This window comes from Pteronotus mesoamericanus, unplaced genomic scaffold (assembly GCF_021234165.1).
Source record: "Pteronotus mesoamericanus isolate MK-2021 breed Mesoamerican mustached bat unplaced genomic scaffold, CSHL_Meso_final contig_164, whole genome shotgun sequence".
In the NCBI taxonomy this organism is placed as follows: Eukaryota; Metazoa; Chordata; class Mammalia; order Chiroptera; family Mormoopidae; genus Pteronotus; species Pteronotus mesoamericanus.
Window position 1 is genome coordinate 9289725 of NW_026555065.1, and position 15112 is coordinate 9304836.

Genomic DNA, 15112 nt, shown 5'->3' on the forward strand with positions numbered 1-15112 from the left:
GTTTGGGTCTTTTAGAGTCCATATATAAGTGAAAGAGATCACATGGTATTTTTCTTTATCTGTCTAACTTCTTTCACTTAGAACAATGCACTGATGGTTCATCTATGGTGTCACAAATGGCAGGATTTCCTTTCTCATAGCTGAATAATATTCCACTGTGTGTGTGGGTGCGCATGTGCGCACACACATCACATTGTCTTCATTCATCCATTCACAGAGCAATACTTTGGTTGTTTCAATACCATGGGTATTGTGCATAATGCTGCAATGAACAAGGGAGCACAGATATCTTTTCAAGGTTCTGATTTCATTTCCTTTCGAAATACTGTACACCCAAAAGTGGGGATGCTGAATCCTAATGGTTCTATTTTTAATTATTTGAGGGACCTCTGTATTGTTTTCTGTGGTGGCTGTGCCAATTTACATTCCCACCACCTTTTCTCCACAACCTTGTCAATACTTGTCTTTTTGGTCATAGCCCTTCCAACAGTGAGGTGACATCTCATTGTGGCTTTGATTTGTGTTTCCCTTCTGACCAGTGGTGTTGAGCATCTTTTCATGTACTTGCTGGTCACTTGGATATCTTTGGGAAAATGTGTATCAGTTCCTCTGCAGATTTTTAAATTGGATTGTTTGCTTTTTTGCTATTGAGCTGTAAGAATTCCTCATATGTATTTTGGATATTAACCCTTTATCAAATACCTGATTTGGAAATATTTTTCGTCATTCCAAAGGTTGCCTTTTCTTTTACTTGATTGTTTCTTTCGCTGTGCAGAAGCTTCTTGGTTTGAAGTAGCCCCACTTACTTATTTTTGCTTTTATTGTTTGTGCTTTTGGTGTCATATCCAAAAGAAATCATTGCCATGACTGCCTTGACCAGTGTGGCTTAGTTGTTGCTTGGGTGTGGTCGTGCAGAGTAAAGGGTCATGGTTTCATTCTGGGCAGGGGTCCAGGTCCCTGGTTGGGGATGAGTGGTGGGGGTGTGCAACTGAATGATGTTTTTCGCCCTTTCTTTCTCGGTCCCTTCCTCTCTCACTAAAAGTAAATAAATAAAATTAAAAAAAAGTCATTGCCAGGACAAACTTCAAAGAGCTTTTCCAGTTATTTTTTCTTACGTTTTATGTTTTCAGGTCTTTTCTTTAAATCTGTAGTCCATGAAATACAAATTTAAATAACCAGAGTGAGTTACTAAGAAACCAAATATAAACTTTAAAGAAGCTAGAAAGTTGAGGTGAAGGAGATTTTAGCGATCTCTTCAGAGAAGGGACAGGGAAAGTGGTAAAAAAGTCTGGAGATTTAGGGTCTTCGTGGTTTCGGCTGCAGGCTTTTAGAACGGCTATGGCCAGGTCTGTGACCCAAATTTGTGACGAGCTCACAGAAGTATGCCTTAGGCTCTCTTTCCTCTCTGATACTTAAGGTCTTTACATTTGTGTTCAGATCACAGGTGGCTGTCACCAGTATAACTACTGCTTGTTGGTACTTTGCTTTTGTTTACTTATTAGCTGTTGTGCACCCTACAGGCCGAAAAAGAAACAAAAGAATCTCCGTTTCTGGTGAAGTTACGAAATGGAAGGGGGCCCCTTGACATCCTTCACACTCCCATTTTTCCCCTAACGCAGTTCTCAGCGGCTGTAAGAAGTAGCGTAGCAGTCAGCCCAGACACGCTCCCGCCGGAGGGGGGGGCGGAACCAGAAGAAACCCCGCCTTCCAAGCCCAATCCTAGCTCCCTGCCGGCGGACAGGAAGCGGCCGAGGGCCTTGTAGCCGGGGAAATGGCCTCCACGCGCATGCGCGCGCCCCTGGGACGCCTTGGGGAGGGGGAGGAGTGAGAGGAAGGGGTCCGGCTCCCCGTGCCCGTTGGGCGCGCCTGCGTCACGTGGTGAGGAAGGAGGCGGAGGCCTGGGTTTTGGGGAGGGCGATTGAGAAGAGGAAAGGAGCGAGGGAAGGAAAGCAGGATAGGGAAGAAGGAAACGAACGAGGGGGAGGGAGATCCCTGTTTTGGAGGAGCTGGGAGCATTGCCGGCCCCTGAAGTGGAGCGAGAGGGCGGTGCTTCGCCGTTGCTCTTGCCGGGGGAGGTCCCGGCTTCCCGTGGAGGCTCCGGACCAAGCCCCTTCAGCTTCTCCCTCCGGATCGATGTGCTGCTGTTAACCCGTGAGGAGGCGGCGGCAGCGGAAGATGGTGTTGCTGAGAGTGTTAATTCTGCTCCTCTCTTGGGCGGAGGGGCTGGGAGGTGAGGCACGACCCAGAGCGCCGGGGGCGCCGTGACCCCCGTGGACCGCGCGGCGGCAGCGGCGGCCCTGCCTAGCCGACCCCAGTCGTGCGGTGTGGCGGGCGCGTCAGTCAGCCCCGCCGGCCGGCGGCGCCACTCAGGCGCGCAGCGCTCCCGGCTCCCTATTGTCCCTCGTACCCCGACCGCGTTCCCTTCCGTGTCGGGCCGAGGAGGCTCAGAGCCTCCGGCGAGGCCTTCCCTGCCCCCTACCACCCTGGCGGCAGGGAATGTGGGGGGTTGCTTCCCAGAGAAGCAAAGTCGGGAGATCCGGGTCGCCAGGCTAGAGTCGGGGAGCCCAGGCCAGTGGCTCCATCCCTTCCAGCCCGTTCTCTGGGCGCTTGGGCGGGTAGCCACCGCGGGGCCAGCGGTCTTTGCCGCCCTGGTTCCGCGCTCTTTTTCCTACCCTTCTGCCCTTATCGCTTGCCTAGTGGCGGATTCCGAAGTCTGCTTCGCAGAGAAGAACCGCTTTGCAGGCTCTTGGGAAGTTGCGCGATTTTTGCGACTGGGCTGGTGAATTCTTCTTGACCAGGGGCGGCGATCCAGACCGACCTGGTTCTGCAGAGGGTCCGCCGGTGGAGGGGTAGCAGCGGTGTCTTGCTTGTCTGAGCCAAAAGGCTTCCGCTCTGCCCTGTCTCTGCCCGAATGGAGAGATCGCTGGAGGGTGTGTTTGAGTTCAGTGAAAACACTATGTTGCCCAGGGTAAAGGGTTTGCTGGGGAGAAGGTAAACTGTTTCAGGATATTCTCTGATCTGTAGACTGGATTGGGTTTTTCGTCACTTAGAGCTACGGTCCATGGTGACCCAACTTGAAGAGTTTTCTTAAACTGTCAGGCAGAGTTGATATTCGGGGTAGTTGTCAAAACAGAAGTAACCCCCGACCCCCCCAAAGTGGAGTTAAATTTATTAAAAAGATATAGTGTCTTGATTACTTGGGTTTTGAAGACGATTTTTGTTTTTATTGTATCCTAGGACCAGCTGCATCATTTTGTTGTGTAAAGTGCTTTGTTTTACGTAAACTTTTTGACTTGCTCAGAGTATACTTAAAAACCCCAATGTGTTTTTAGAAGTATTGGGTTGGAAAAAAAATTGTCGGAATGCTTTGGATGGGTATAATTAAATTGGATAATTTAGAAAATATCTGAATATTTCATGTACTATATTGCTTTTCTTTTGTCACTTTGACTTATGATTGCAGAACTCAGAATATTTTTGTCCTGTATTCTACTTAGTCCAGGGTTGATAACTTTGTGGATAACTCTTCTCTGTCTTTTAGGTTTTTGTGATTATAGTAAGGAGTTAGACACTGATTTCTATGAGGTAGTAAGAAATAAGATAAACTCTTGAGGTACTTTAAATTACTAATGTACTATTTTAAACTGTCCTTTATATATAAAGAATGAAACAGTAAGAAAAGAAACTGGTATGGTCTGATGGTCGAAGAAAAAATAAAAGCATATTTTTTTGTGGGTTAAGAACCTTATTACACAAACATTTTCTAAATTCAGAACTTGACTCATTTATAAAGTATCATTTTGCATTAAACAGCGGTTAAAAGGCTTATTACATACTAAAGATATCTGATTTAAGGCAGAACTTTTAAAAAACAAATATTTGATTTTAAAATTAGCATTAAGATTGTACATGGAGATATTTATAATCTTGTGGCAATATAGTATATTAATCTATTAATCTGAAATATTTATGATCAAGTTTGTAAGAAGTTTAAATGATGAGATATGTAGAATATAATTCAAATGGAATTCTATATTTTATTTGATGAGAGAATGAATATATTTGTCTAGATTAGGAGAATTAGTAGTGGAAATATGGATTTAACTTTAAAGTGTAAATCACTTTTAGGTACTTAATAAACCCTTTTAGTTGCTTCCCCTTTCTGATTTATCAATCAGCGTTTTGTATTAATTTTTTCTTGCTCATAATATGATGGATGGGAAGCTGGAAGAGATAAAGTGTTTAGAAGTATAAAATTTAAACTTTCCTAATGTTGTCTGTTTCTAGCACATGTCCCAGCCTATGCTGTATATGTAGGAAGATAGCATAAAACTTCTAGGGTTCAGTAAGTATCTATGTAGACATATACTCAAATATATACATAAAATGCTTTTCTTTATTCTTTGTAACCACAGTAGAAATTTTTTTGACCTATTTTTATTAAATATAGCACAAAGAATTTTTATGTATGTGTGGCTATTTTTAACACAAATATGCTGGATAGTTGATGTCTTCATTAAAAAAAATTGATTGGTGTGTTTGAGGGGTTAAAAAGTATTTTTAAAAGTAACTTCAATCCCATAATGTTTTGGTTTGGTGAAATCATACATAAAATGTACTTCAGAGTATGATTTTTTAAAATATTTAGAAATGTATAAATGCTTTATACTGTGCATTCTATAGAAATAAATTTCTGAAAGTTTGGCTGAAAGTGTGAAAAGTATTTCTTTCACTTCTACCAGCAAGGAATAGTCTGTGAAACTAATAAAAGAGACAGGCATTTTCTCTTTATCTTCGAGGAGCTCTGACTCTCTCCTTTTAACTGAAGACTGATAATCCAGTTAGCTGTATCACTTTAAGTGGGCCAGTTTCTTGTGGTGTACTGCAAGAATTTTTAAAACATGCAATACCTGACTATTTAGTCAGGGGCACTGACCTCTTTTCCCTTAGATTGTCAAGTAAAAGAAATGACAGCCAACACAACAATAGCCATCCACTGTAAATGAATCAAAATTATACCTATTTTTTTACCAGATCGACCAAAAAAGGTAACATTTTTTGGTGTGCTGAAAAATTTTAGTACTTAGTTTATATGTGCTACAAGATGAAAAAGGTTGAAAATCACTGCCTTAAATTAACAGTAATATTCTCTGTGTATGTCCAGGGCCTCTCTGAGTAGCAGGAGTGTTGAGGGCAATGGATGTGGCAGGCAACTTGGTTTTTTGATGTCCTCTTTATAACTTCCTAAGCTCTTCAAGTGTGTTTAATATCTGATATCTTTTAAATTTTCCTAAGGACTTGCATGGTCGAGTAGGGAGAGTCAGGACCATTTCTGTAATGTCTGTTGTGCATCTGGTATTGTGTTAGGAGTTTTACTTTTCAACATTTATGAGAGAGGTGATAATTTACAGTTGAAGAAACAGGCTTGAAGAAAGTTTTTCTAGCATCATCCATTCAGACCCAAGCCATTTTGACCTTGAAGTCTGAGCTTTTTACCCATTACCCCCTCATACCTTTTGAAAGCAGTTTTCACATGTTAGCTCAGAAGTGTCTTCTGGACTAAACCACCGAGAGATATGTTTTTTTTTGATTTCTGGTGTTTGTAAGTTTCAGCTAGTGACCAACATAGAAAAATTGGGAAATTTCTCAATGAAATTCTTGGATTTCTGGATATTTTGGGGAAGACTTGAAAATTCAGGCGCAACTAGGTACATTTCTTTGTGGGTCAGTGCTGGCTGCCTTCTTTAGACTGGGCATGTGCTTACCAGTCAGTGCAGTTCCTTCCTATCATTTTTTGCTGGCATTGCACTTGGCCTGCTTCACTCATTTTTGTTACCTGCTGGGGTCCTGTAGGAATGTTGTTCGCATCTCTGCCTTGACTTCATCTTGTATGGATGACTCCAAACTTTCAAATGTGATGTATTTATTTTTTTGATTACTACCTCATATAACTTTTAATATATTTTTGTAATTTTTTCATGGTCTTAAAACTTTCTTTTAAAAACTGACATAATAATTTTTTATCTAGCTTTAGGTTATTAGATATTATTTAAAATCCCTGTGTTCATAATGCCAACAATTTGAAGGTCTTAAAGAATGATGGTTATAGTTTTTCCAAATACCTTTGTCTCAGTGAGCAAATAAATAAGAAATCATTTCTTGTTCTCCTGGGATGACACTCAGAAAATTGATTGAGGGTCATAGCAATAAAAACTAACTTAGGCCTTTTTTAAAAAAAGAATGGGTTATAAATACAAATTCTGCTTTTGAAATTAAGAACATTGAAATGAAACAATAAATTCAACAGTAAGTTACATTTTTCTAACATGGTTGGGAGTTCACAGGTTCAGATATGAGAAGATTCCCATATAATAAACCCGAGACAAGACTTAACATGGTAGCCTTTTAAAAAAATTATTTATTTATTTACTGATTTGAGCACGAAGGAAGGAGGTAAGGGGAAAGAGAGAGACACGCACACTCTGACTTATGCATTTATTTATTGTTTCTTGTGTCTGCACTGACCTGAGATTGAACCTGAAACCGTGGTGTGTCTGGTCCACTCTCTAACCAGCTGAGTACCGATTGAGCTACCTGGCCAGGATGTGGCTGTTTTTTGATGGAAATTTTCTGAGAAGTACACATTTACTGTGTCCTTAAAATGGGCCTTTTTTAATCTTAAATGATTGAGATTTGGTATAAGAATAACTGTTATTGTTCTGTGTTCTATTGTAGTTTCTATTTTTATTTTTCAGGAACAAGTGAAATGGGCATTCGAAATTTATTCTAGGTGATTGTGTTTTTCATGGCCGTGACTGGTTTTAATAGTATTTCCAACTTTTGGATTACATGTCTTCACTTTCTTGCAAACCATGGGGATATCACTTTTTAATTCACTGTTTCTACTATATTTTCGATGGGAAAACTAAATAATCATACTTGACATACTTAATATGTAAAGTGGAATACATGAGCTTTAGATAAGATTTTTTAAAAAATGTTTATGTTTTGGTTTTATAGAATTTAGTGTTGAAGTTGCCCTGTTCTTAAATTCTGAACAATTGGGATGATGATGTACTGTTTGCTAGTTAAAAGTGAGGCGAGTAGAATGGAGAGAAAAACTGATGAATAACTAGCAAGATGCAGCAAATAAAATATATAATCATTTGGTTGCCAGTAGATCATTTCCTAGATCTGAATCTTTTAAGTACTCTGATTTGAATCTAAGGTATTATATCATTGATATTAAACATACCCTAAAATGTACAGTTAAAATACTGTATTCTCTACAGGAATGTAAGTTGCAAGTTAAGAAAAAGTATTCTGTGTATTTAAAGGAAAGATTAGGTAAAAGGAAGATGACAGAGACCCTGGATACTGTGTTTTATTGTTAGTTTGCTGTAAATAGCTGTTATGTGTTACAGTTTTGGTGACTTTGTATAAAGTTAAATTTCCAGTCTTTGATTCGTATCACATTCTAATGGTTAGAAAAATTTTGCCATAGTTGGAGGTATATTTTTGGGATGGCCTAGCTTAAAATATAGTATATGGGGAGCACCACAAATGGAGTTGGTATGTGTGTGGAGAGGTTTGTGTGCAGGGAAAGGGGAGTCATTGGACATAACTGCTGACATGAAGTTTCAGTGAGAGGCCTATGTGGCCACTAATTGGGGAGACAAATTGTAGATATGAAAGGCTGTGGACAGAGATACACAAAGTAATTTTCAGTTTGAGCCCTAAGTTTCAGGGCAGACACTAAAATTGTAGGAATGTATTTGCATTTGGTCTGTTTTCACATGGGCAATCGATGTGACATGCTTGGGTAAAGAGCTCCAGTTTTTTTTTTCTTTTTGTTTTATAGGAGGAATTGATTTATGATTGTTAGTGATTCTTCCAAGCAACTTTTTAGAAAAATGTGCTTGTCCTGAGTAAAAATCCAATAGTGGTAATTCTGTCTAGTATAGCTGTCAGTTTTTATGCTAGGAAAAGGAAGCAATGTTAAAAATAAGTGGAAAACTTAATAGTCCTACCAGTTAGATTCCTATGAGTGCAGTAACATTGCTATCCAGCAGTGTGAAGCCTTTACCTTAGTACTAGTGGGACAGCTCTTTCCTAGCTAGGTTGCAGGAAACAGCAGTACAATACCAGGAACAGTCGTCAGGAATGTACTCTCTTTGATACTGGGTGAATTTATTTTGAATTCATTCTGAACTACAATTCCAACTAAACAGTGTGAGAATATGTACAGTGAAAACATGTTCTTTAGTCAACAGAATTTATTGTATGTCTTCAGCTAGTTTAGTCATGAAGGCACAGTCACGAGTGAGAAGGAAAGTAAAAATCATTGTCAGTGAAGACAAATGCCAAAATATAAAAATGTAGTTCTATTTACATATTGTAATTGCAGTTGAAATGAGGGTTTATTAAGCTGAAGGGACATCAGCCAGTTGGGGAAAGCTTTTTGAGATAGAAGGAAAAGGCTTATGGTCTAGTAAGATGCAAAGTAGGTTTACTTGCCTGGAATGGAGATTCCATAGCAGGAAATAAGAGGAAATGCTAATTGGGCTAGGATAACTAGGACTCTAATTATTCATATTCTAGGTCATAGTAACTGAAATAGAGTATGATAAGTAAGGAATAAATTAGATCCTGAGTGAACTGGGTGATTGAAGCCTGGATTAGGTAGTGACAATAGAAATAAATAAGGATAGAACAAATGACATGGAAGAATTGGTAAAACTTGGCAAACGTTTAATGTGAAGATAAAATTTATTGAGGGCTCACTTTATTGTTGAATTTAGATCTTAGACACTGTTGCATTTGAGAATGTGGTTTTATAAAATTTTGAGGACCTCAGTCTTCGAAGTTGAAAATATCTAAGATTTTAAATTTTGATGGAATGTTTTAGGTTGGGATGTGTGTCAGAGTCTGGGATTTTATCCTACTTGCAAGCTACTAATTTTTCTGGGGATTGGTTAAAACTTTGCACAGCCCTTCAGTAGTCTGTGGCTTGTCATTTGTGAAGTACTGCTCCAGATAGTTGGGAGATAGGAGTTTGGTGAGTTTGAAGTGGAGTGGAGCAGTTACATTTAATGATATATTAACAAGTACGTATGTTTTTACTTTACAAGTGTGTATTTACTTTCCTTAAGTTGGAATTGTGTTCTTTAGTTCAAGAATATGCTTAATACTCGTAATTATATGTGAATTGTGAACTTCCTATTTCGGAGACAAATTGGGGAAAAGAATGTGTTCTTGAGGCAAATGTACATATACGATTTGTGGAGCAGAATTTCTTTCCATTGATCTTTGCTTGCATTGATGGTGGAAAGGGATACACGCATACACATTTTGAGCTCTGAACTTTGGATTTTGTTTTCAAAAGAACACAGACAGAATCCTACACTTTTGTGTTCAGTGAGATATTATCAGATGGGCCAAAAAGTCCGTATGGTTTTTTCCTGTAAAAATAAAAGATACATTTTTCATTTTTACCAATAACTTCATTAATTTGGATATTTTGAGTATGTTGGCTATCTCCTGTGTGGTATACCATTGATTATTTTCAATGTCTCGATTTGATTGCTGTCACCTTCAACTCGTCTACCCAGCCGTTGGAGCATCATTGTCCAGTGAGAAATCTTCAGCATGAAACTTTACAAACCATTTTTGGCACATTTGATCAGTCATAGCACCTTCTCCATACGCTGCACAATTTTTTTTTGTGTGTGTGTTCCAGTTGCTTTTTTTTTTTTTTTACCTTGAAATAATAAAGCATAATATGCCAAAAATGTTGGGTATTTTCTTCCATCTTCAATATTAATGTGGCTACACAAAAATTCACCAATTCTGATAAGATTTTTAAAAATACATGCTGTCACAATACAGTCTAGTAAAATTGTTTCGAATGAAGTTAAAGACAACTAAGCATTACTAGAGCCATCTTACAGAAAAAAAAATGAACGTTTTGGTCAACCCAGTAATTTTCTATCTTTTAAAACTTTTAAAACATTTATTGATTTTAGGGAGGGAAAAGAAGGAGGAGAGAAAGAGAGGGATTGAGAGAAACATTGATTTGTTGTTCTACCCATTTATGCATTCATTTGTTGCTTCTTCTATGTGCCCTAACTGGGGATCAAATCCACAATGTTAGCGCATCGCAATGCCGCTCCAACCAACAGAGCCATCTGGCTAGGGTGTGATCTCTTTTCCTAAGAATTAAATAGGATAACTTTGCAAAAATGCTGAAGATACTATAAAGTGCTATACAAGCATTATTAAAATTATGGTGTTTCCAAGCCTATTTTTGTTTGGAACCTATTAGTAACAAAACACAGATGGATAAAATGTATTTTATGAAATTGGAATACTAGAATATCATTAACAAACAGTAGAAAATAGAATTTAAGAAAATTTGTAATTCTTTCTCCAATACAATTTTATCACTTTTAAATACTAATCTTTTAGAATGCTGCTTATTATGAATTTACATAATAGAATTTATGGAGTTTTGTGCTCTGTAAGAAATTAGCATGTAGCCCTGGCTGGTATGACTCAGTGGATTGAGTGCAGTCCTGCAAACCAAAAGGTCGCTGGTTTGATTCCCAGTCAGGGCACATGCCTGGGTTGCAGGTCAGGTGCCTGGTAGGGGGTGCAGGAGAAGCAACCACACATTGATGTTTCTCTCCCTCTTTCCCCTCTCTCTAAAAATAAGTAAAATCTTTAAAAAAAAATTAACATGTAGTTAAAATGTATACATAAAGCAGACACTAAAATATTTATTAGTAATCTAAAGACAGATTTGGTTGTCAGAACTGGAGGGGTGTTACTGGCATCTTGTGGGTAGAGATCAGAGGTGTCACCAAACATCTTACAGTGCATGGGACAGGACCCCCCCCCCCCCAACAATAAAGAATTATCTGGCCAAAATGTCAGTAGTGCTGAGGTTGAGAAACCCTTCTCTAGAGGAAATTTGAATTTTTGTGCTTTTTTGTTTTCTGTTATTTATGATGGCTTGCAGTCTTAATTGATTACTCACATTTCGTAAGTTTCCCATATTCCTGTCCTGTTCAAGCCTTTCTCTCTCAGTGCTCTACACTGCAGTTCTGAAACATTTACTTACCATTTATCTTCCGACATTTCCCTTCTCTTCATCGTCCAAGAAATCTGATTGTGCTAATTTATTTTATTTTTTAATATGTATTTTTTAAAGATTTTATTTTATTTTTTTAGAGAAGGGAAGGGAGGTAGAGAGTGAGTGAAACATCTGTGTGTGGTTGCCTCTTGCCTGCCCTACTGGGGACCTGGCCTGCAACCCAGGCATGTGCCATGTGCCCTAAGACTGGGAATTGAACCTGCGAGCCTTTGGTTCGCAGGCCAGCACTCAATCCACTGAGCCACTCCAGCCAGGGCTGATTGTGCTAATTTACAAGTGATTGAATGATAGGCCTTAAGGATTACTTAAAAACCCAACCAACCCAGTTGCTTGCTAACCCAGAAGAGCTATGAATTAGTAGGATTTTTGTTTCTGTGGGAAAAGATATTTTGGTACTCAAATCAGCAACTTACTATGCAAATCTATATTCAGAATTAGTTCCACCCAGTTTCAACTTTTCACAGTTTAGTCAAAATTTTAACTTGTAAGTCTTCAAAAATTTTCATGTCTTTTTCATAACTTTGTCTCCCTTTACTTTACTATCATCGATGACACCTTTGGCAGAATTGTTTTATTTGCCTATCCAGATTTCCTGGAGGCAGAGGCAGATGGTTGGGATATAAGGGAAAAGGGTGAAGTTGTAAGAGTGGGTTTAGGATGAAATGCAGGTTCTAGGTCAGATAGGGTCGTGGCTGGATACATTTTGTGTGTGCGTGTGTTTGTGTTTTATTTAGGTAGGCTGAAAATCACAATCCTTTTCATGGGTTGCTGTCTGTACTTATGCCTACACTTTGTTGAAATGGTATTAAGGCATTTCAAATTAGAGTAGAAATCTAATTTACATACACCATTTCCATTTTTGGATTTTTAAGTTGTATTTTGTAAGTGGTAGAAATTCAATACATTTGGTAGGTTTTAATCATTGATACTTTGTATTCTTTCTGATTGGTTTAGTTTATAATTTAAAAAAGAACAGCTCATTTTAACTTACGACCTAGCTAGCTTTATTTTTCATTTTTAGAGACTGGCTTATCTCAAAAAGTGGGTGTGTTGGAATATACTTATAATTATAGACACATTCTCTTATCTTGAACTTTCACTTGTAACTGTTAGGTGTAGATATTTGCTTGCAGAAAATTATTTGACTGGTTTCTAGTGAAGAAATGGATACTGTGGCTGAAGATTGAAGTTACATTGTAGAAGTAGTGTTACCAAGAGTGCAGTAAAGATGTGTAAGTGTAGGTATTACTGAACTATAGAACATGATAGTTCCTGGAAGCCTACCTTTGTCCTACAAGGGAATGGTGTTATTAATGGTATTCAGTGCTTCAATATCATAGTGAGTATATATCAAATATAAGAAGCTTTGGTCAACACAGTGTGATGCCTAAGGCACAGCTGATAACTCAAGTTCTAGGAAATGCACTCTTACATTGGAGTAACATGCTCTTGGTACCTACTTTTAAACTTATGCAAGGGGAAAGTCTGTTGAAAACAACTTGATTACAAGTAATTTTTCTGAGGAATGGAAATGTGCCATCCCTAGCTTATTTTTACATATCCTCTCATTTATTGTAATTAAGTTTTTCTGTAAATAAGATCTGTAATGTCAAACATTTTTACAGATTTTTTCTCCCATTCTTAAGAGTGTAGATTCAACTTTATTTGACAAAGACAGGAAAAAAATTAATCTTATTTGTTATGTAATATTTTGAATCCCACACAAAGATGATGATATTGACCCATCATCAGGAACCTATACTGTGATTACTGGTTGTTATTTCTCCCGATGTTAATGGAATTTTCATTCTATGTTTTTGCCTCATTCTTATTTTTAACTGAGATTGGAACAGAAGCTTGTAGTTTTGGATTTAGGAGATGTTTGCAAGTGTTCCTGGGAGGTAAGATGTTATCTAGCTGTGGAATATGTAAAATAATTGTAAATAGCTAGCATTTGTGGGAAGCTTATATGCCAGGCACTATTCTTAAGGCATTTTCTGTATTAACTCAATCTTTACAACATCTTTATAAGATAGGTTCTGTTATACTGAACCTGGGGGCAGGTTCAGGGAAGCCAATATTTGAATATAGTCAAGCCTGCTCCAGAATTCGTGCTCTTAACCACTATACTGCCTCTTAGAATCATATCTTATAGTATTTGAGCCATTTGACTTTTGGTCAGTTAAGTTGTTTACAAGGTTTTTTTTTGGGGGAGACATTAGAAAATGTTTACAATTAAGGGGGGGAAGCACCTTATAGAACATTTATGCACAATATTATTTCATTTTTGTCATAGGTAAATAGATATATGTATTCCATATTTTAAAAACTTGAGTATATCCCTGACTGGTGTGGCTCAGTGGATTGAGTGCTGGGCTGCAAACCAAAGAGTCGCTGGTTTGATTCCCAGTCAGGGCACATGCCTGTGCTGCCACCAGGTCCCCAGTGGGGGCACACGAGAGGCAACCACACATTGATGTTTCTCTCCCTCTCTTTCTCCTTCCCTTCCCCTCTCCCTAAAAATAAGTAAAATCTTAAAAAACAAACGAGTATAGATACTAAATCTCTGGATAGTGAGGTGTAAGGAACATGTTTCTACAGTAATAACTTTTATAATCAGAAAAAAATAATTCTCTTTTTAAGGCAAATTACCATTAGTAAATGGTGACTTTGAAAAGTTACAGGAAATAAAAATACAGTTGGCCCTGTGTATCTGTAGGTTTAGAGGTTTAGCATCTGCTGATTCAACCAACCACAGATTGAAAATATTGAGGAAAAAAAAAATCTCAGTAAGTTCCAAAATCAGAGCTTGAATTTGCCATGTGCCAAGCACTACACTACACTTAATCCATGCAAATGAAGTGATGTGTAGGCATTCCCTTCTGTAGCCTATATGCAAATAATAGGTTATATGCAAATATGATGCCATTTTACATAAGAAACTTTAACATCCATAGATTTTGGTATTTGCAGGCGTCCTGGAACCAGTCCCCTGTGGATGCTAAGGGACAACTGTAATGTTCTCAAATTATAAAAAGGGAGAGACCTCCTAAGCGCTTTTAGGAGACTGAAACATTTTTTTTCTACTTCTTACACCTGTTGGTCATTTTCCACTCTTGTATGTGGGTGATTTCTTGATATTGTTTTACTTTTTTCCACCAGTTTTTCCTCTAAAATTTTGAAAATTATTTATGTATTTCATCTTATAGGTACAATCCAGTTATTCTTCTACCAACTTTACACATAGGCATTTGCTTGATACACTATTTCATTTTTTTCTTTTCTTAGAAACTACTATACTTTCTGAAAGATTATAAGTATATATAGTCCGACTAACATTTGTATACCTTTCACTTAAATTTATTAATGGTTATCTTTTGCCACATTTGCTTTCTTTAATATACTCCTCCCCCTGCCCCTGCTGTGAACCATTTGAAAGTAAGTTGTACCCCTAAGTACCTCAGTATGCATCTTACAAGGTTAAGGACATTGTCTTGTATAACCAAGAAGATTACTTTTTCTTTAAGTCTGGGGATGTTTAAATATGCTATGAAACTTGTAAGTAGTAGGCACCATGCAAATTTCTTGTATGCTTTGTGATGGCCAGATTTCTATCAACTACAACTAAGGACCAGAAAGTAAATGTAGTTGGTATGTGTTATGTATAGGTAAAATAAAGTAACAGTAGAGAAAAGAGGAGGCATTGGCCGAATAAGTACACTGTGGGATGGAGCCATTTTATGTAGTAACAATGGCACAATAACATGATAGCATTGAGGTTGTCACAACAATATGACCTCTTAGGATAAAGATGTTAATAAGCATGAGCCTAGCCCAAGAAGATATTAAGGCAGAAGGAAAAAATCAATAATGATTTAAGTGGAAAGATTTGATACATAGGTAAACTTCAATTATGCAGAAATTTTCCTCAGTGGAAGCTGTCATTTTCCACTGATG

General features: G+C 37.9%; 1 protein-coding gene across 2 annotated transcripts in view; it reads left to right on the forward strand.

Annotated features, from left to right (window-relative positions):
* Positions 1 to 1914: 1914 nt before the first annotated feature.
* ADAM10 (ADAM metallopeptidase domain 10) overlaps positions 1915 to 15112 on the forward strand; it is a 126690-nt gene continuing 113492 nt past the window's right edge. For both annotated transcript variants that reach the window (XM_054565359.1, XM_054565358.1), the window contains exon 1: positions 1915 to 2230. Coding sequence is in view for 1 of the 2 variants with exons in the window: in XM_054565358.1 (XP_054421333.1) it covers positions 2176 to 2230 (55 nt within the window). In the remaining variant the exon portion in view is untranslated. The remainder of the gene's footprint in view (positions 2231 to 15112) is intronic.